Here is a 4674-nt window from a genome sequence, read left to right as displayed (position 1 = left end):
AGAACACGAGTTCTATGCTCTCTTCAAAAAAAAAATCGAGTACCTAAATTTGCTCATTCTTATCAATAGGTAAATTAAAAAAGGAGGATTATAAGTTCAGATCCAGTATATCCGAATTAAACCAGAGTATCTAGTGAATTACATTCCAGTAGTGTTTGTTTTGTCAATATTGCAAAATATTACGCGCACAAATACTTTATTGCTACTATTGATTGAATGATACTAAATATTTGAACATCAAATATTTAAAAAAATATATAAATACCTAAACATATTTATTTATGCAAACATTTTTGCTTGGACAGCTGTGAGGCGCTATCATGCGATTTACTTAATTTTTTTATTGATTGATCCGCTTCTGAATGATGGATTTCCTGGCAACAATCACGGCAAATTTTAATCACGTGTCAAAAAATTATTACCCCTATAAAGTGAAAACATTAATTTTTTATGAAAAGCACGCGACATGGTTTATTTATTGCGATGACAACGACTTCTAACCAATGAGCAGCACATTGACAGTTCAATTAAAAGGTGAACATGCGGCCGCATAATGACGCCCGTTCTAAATCGGTGACGTCGTCATTACATTGACATTGTTCACGATATTGTCGTCTAATTGTCAGAAATCATATGGGCTAACGTTGCGGGTCCATCGGAAAAAGATTTCCATTGTAATGTGGCTCACAAATTAAGTAAAAGTATTTGTCATCCATATAGTAGAACCTTATGACGTAAATTTCACCAACACATGTCCCGTGGCAGAGGTCAGGATCGTCGTCGAATCGCAGTGAAATTGCTCAAACTGGCAACGTTGAACCCGTCCAAAGGTAGGTAGAGGTAGGTAGACCGGTAAAAAGAACGAATTTTTCACGGAATAGGTAACAAGTTCGTGGGAACCGGGCATGTCTTCGCGGAATGGAGCTTTCGGGCATTGACAGATCACCTTGGCAATCGGCGATCCCACATCACTCTGGAATATCGGCAACCTCGATAATGACATTAATGGAACATGGTTATTCTTTTAGTTAGCGTTCCTACGGTTAATTATAAAATCGCACTGGCTTTCAGAGAGCTGGAACTGGTCTTATGCAACGAACCCCCACATTGGTCGCGTTACGCCTCCCTTTTGACCCGATTTGAGTCCATGGAAATGTCGTGGGTTACGCGAAAAAGACTGCAATTCAATAACCTTACATAAAACCGAATTATTGTGGTAGGTATGTGTATTTCAAATTGATGGATTCGTTTACCTCGCACCAAGGCCGGATATAAATAGAACAAATTTGTGCTTTACTAACGTGATATATTTCGCGGTTTTGCACCAACATGCGTTTGACAAGGTGAAAACTGCACATTTCAATTAGCTGCTGATTCGTAGATGTCATTAAATATACACCTTCCCTTAAAATTCCTTTACGGCAAAACAGTTTTAGTCCGCGCCGTCCTGGAAAAAACCAGAGGTCCTATGACTCGATATTCAGCGAAAATTAATCTTTTTAACAAATGAATAATTAAAAGCACGTTCCACCAAATCGCTGGAGTTCCCAAAACACAACCCCCACCACAGGCATTTCTCTAAGCGCCATCTGTGGAAATCATTCCCAAGTAGTTCAAATTTTCCACCCACAATAATTATCGTAATGGTCCTCACGGGACTTGTCGATTTTTGACGCACGAGATGACCACAGTAATTTACCCTGATTTGAAAATAATTTTCATTGACGCCTGACAATCAATGAAGAGGTCAATATCGCATTTGTGTTTTCCGAAAAATTAACATTCCACGAAGTAAGTTCATGGTCAAGGGCGCGTAAATCAATAACGGTCGGAATGAATTTTTGATGTGGGTAGAGTAGGTTTGCGACGTCTACGTAACCGTTAAGTGTGGATGAGTTTAAATATTTGTTTTGATTTGTTGCAGTCTAAATTGTCGGGGTGACGACTCGCTTTGAGTTGACACAAAAGTGTCACCAAACCGCAGGAAGATAATATTTGTTTTCATCATTAGAGAGGTGAAGAGAAAATTAAACAGGCATTAAAAAGAAAAAATACTTTATTAATTTCGGGGTCTTGTAGAGACGTACTTTCGAAAAGTCTCAAGTTGCACTCGCTGTAAGTACGTCCCTGGTTTATCACAGTAATTCTAAATCTAATTTACACATGGACACAAAATGAGTATAAGCAATTGCACATTATTTACAAATATATATTATAATATAAATATATAATATATATACAAATGTACAAATTTAAATTAAATTAAAAAAATAAATTACTTATATCTAGCGACGAATACTTTCGGGCGATCAAGTAGAAATTTCCTTGACCATCCAAATCAGAGTAAAATTAAATTAATAAATAACAAGTCATTTTGTATATACTTGATGAGAAAAATATAAAAGTCAGATCTAGTAAACGTAAAAGTCGGCGTCGAAGACGCTTTTGTCAAATTCGCAATATTTATGCGCTCACATTTTGCTGGAAATGCTTAAATACCTGCAAGACGTACTCTAGCATGTTTATATAGTCTCTGTAGACGATCCAATTCCTCATGTTCATATTGGTGTTGTCTAAGTCTTTAAAATCTGATGGCAAATCCTCACGAGTAACGTCTTTAATAGTGAGACCATTTTCAACAATGGCCACGTTAACCTCGCAAAGCAGTGGGTGCAGAACGTTCCTAATTGTATCAAACGTGGACTTAAAATCACTGTTTCTTTTTTCTTCGTCCCAAACGATTTGTTCGAGAACCACGGCGAATTTCTGAAGAGATTCGTAAACAGACAGAAGAGTCGGTTGGAACTGTTGAAGAAAAAAATTAGAATAATTACATAAATGAAAAGTTGTTGTTTTTACCTCTAAACTGTCTAAATGTTCTTGACTAACTTGTTCGTTGAGATTTTTGGGAAGTTCCTTGGTTGGCAGCCAAGTGTAGTCGGTGCTCTTATGAAGATTGTGGACTTGTTCGACGTCCATGTTGAAGGTTTTGCGGGCCTGCAACGAGAACACGGCAATTAGTTGGAGTTCGGCGAAAGCGAATTTAGAACAATTTAGCGAGGTTCTTCGAATTAAGTCTTTGTCAAGAATTATTAACTAGCCCAGCTTATTACTCCCGACTGATTAGTATGCGCGATCGGTGTTTATTATGCCGTCCGTCGATGTCTGATTACACACTATCATATTTTTTGTCTCTTTCGTTGTCTTTAGGCGTTAATACGCGTCGTCTCATTCCATCGGATACAAATACTTCGCGTCTTTGTCACATCCGGCAAATCGTGTCCGTTTTCCTCTGTCGTTAGTTAACTATTGTTCGACGACAATCAATTTATTAAGAGGAAGCGGGCGCAATTCCAGAGGACCAGGAGAACGTGCGCTTCCTTCGCGAGCGGCGTCAGACTGTCTGCGACAGCAAGGTCGGGAATACTTACGAACTCTTTTATCAAATTCTCGGCTATCGATAAGCTGGTGGTTGTTTGCGAGACGATCGCTGCGATGAGTGAAGAGTTCGGTGGAGGGACTCCGGGGGCAGCGTCGTATATCCCGCATGGATTAATCCACTTGGGAGGAGGTAAATCCCTCGATGACATATTCCTTCTCACAGGTGCCGAAGACACGCTGGGTATCGAAAGCAGGCTGAGGTAAGTTCCGACGACGAGGGCGTGCTTTAGTCCTGCAAGAACACACACACACGTGTTACAATATTTGGACACTGCGGACAAACACGGGAAGGGCGCCGGAGCGTGGGAACGAGACCTCGGACTCCGGGTACTCGAATCCAGACTCCGGGACTTTGAGTCAACAAACTTTCCGGGCTACACGTGACTCATGTCGCCCCAATTACGACAGGTACAGTACGCGCAAAAATAGTTTGAGAGATGGTAAGGATTATTAAATAGTTAGATCCGCAGCGGTTCCGGTTGCCGCGCGCTATTGGCCACCTGTTGATCGCCCCGCCTATCGTTACACATTATCAAACGGTTCGACTTACTGTATATACTCTTCCAGAAGTGCCCACTTTTCCTGGTTTTGCACGAAGAGTGTGGACTCGTCCTTCTCGGAACGGAACTATGACTAAGCGTTTTATTTTGTCTCGTTAAAACAGTCCGATCTTGCGAAGAATACTCGCACTCGTTCACCGACACCACGTGCCTGTCAAAAATGTATCTTTTGGCGGTCCTTTGGTCGCGGTCTAACATACCGACAATATGACCTTGATAAGCGCACTCCATCGTTAAAAAAAAAATAAACGAAAAACTTCGCTCGTTGAAATCACCGAAAACTCTTTCACTGGTACCAATCACTGGTGACTAGAACAAACCGGCAAATCTCACGTGTTACGATCGACAGCATCGGTACGTCTCTCAGACTTAACACAACATTCTGCTAGTGGACAAAACGTAAACTGACGAACTATTTATGCTAGGGGGGTGTGTATGCTTCGTATGCTCCGCCCATCTACTCACTACTCATTCATAATTGTAAACCCCCCCACTATTATTCGATAATTTCCGGGTAGATACTCATCTGTTGGAAGATCTTCAGAAGCGACACTACGACACTGCACTGACCTCGCCATGATTAATCATACCATAATTTACGCAAGTCCGACCATATGGACGCAACCCCGTCTTATCGTAATGGGTAAGTCTGCTTCTCATATCGGAAATCGAA

General features: G+C 40.7%; 1 protein-coding gene across 1 annotated transcript; it reads right to left on the bottom strand.

The window, feature by feature from the left end:
- Positions 1-2038: 2038 nt before the first annotated feature.
- Positions 2039-4429, bottom strand: LOC148172629 (uncharacterized). Its single transcript, XM_088039459.1, has 4 exons — positions 3992-4429; positions 3432-3673; positions 2860-2997; positions 2039-2805 (listed from the first exon to the last, which is right to left on the bottom strand). The coding sequence occupies exons 1-4, from the start codon at positions 4230-4232 to the stop codon at positions 2464-2466; spliced, it is 963 nt and encodes a 320-aa protein (XP_087895585.1). The 5' UTR covers positions 4233-4429; the 3' UTR covers positions 2039-2463.
- Between the last annotated feature and the right edge of the window lie 245 nt (positions 4430-4674).

The sequence above is a fragment of the Gnatocerus cornutus genome, chromosome 6, assembly GCF_029298725.1.
Source record: "Gnatocerus cornutus isolate USDA-ARS CGAHR chromosome 6, icGnaCorn1.1, whole genome shotgun sequence".
Taxonomy (NCBI): Eukaryota; Metazoa; Arthropoda; class Insecta; order Coleoptera; family Tenebrionidae; genus Gnatocerus; species Gnatocerus cornutus.
The sequence above is the reverse complement of the archived record's forward strand: the minus strand, read 5'-3'. Positions and strand labels throughout refer to the sequence as shown.

Coding starts and splice junctions, on each gene's coding strand:
- LOC148172629 (XM_088039459.1), bottom strand. CDS start 4,232: ATGGAGTGCGCTTATCAAGGTCATATTGTCGGTATGTTAGACCGCGAC. Junction 3,674..3,991: donor CTTCTGGAAGAGTATATACA/GTAAGTCGAACC, acceptor GTGTTCTTGCAG/GACTAAAGCACGCCCTCGTC. Junction 2,998..3,431: donor AGAATTTGATAAAAGAGTTC/GTAAGTATTCCC, acceptor TTCTCGTTGCAG/GCCCGCAAAACCTTCAACAT.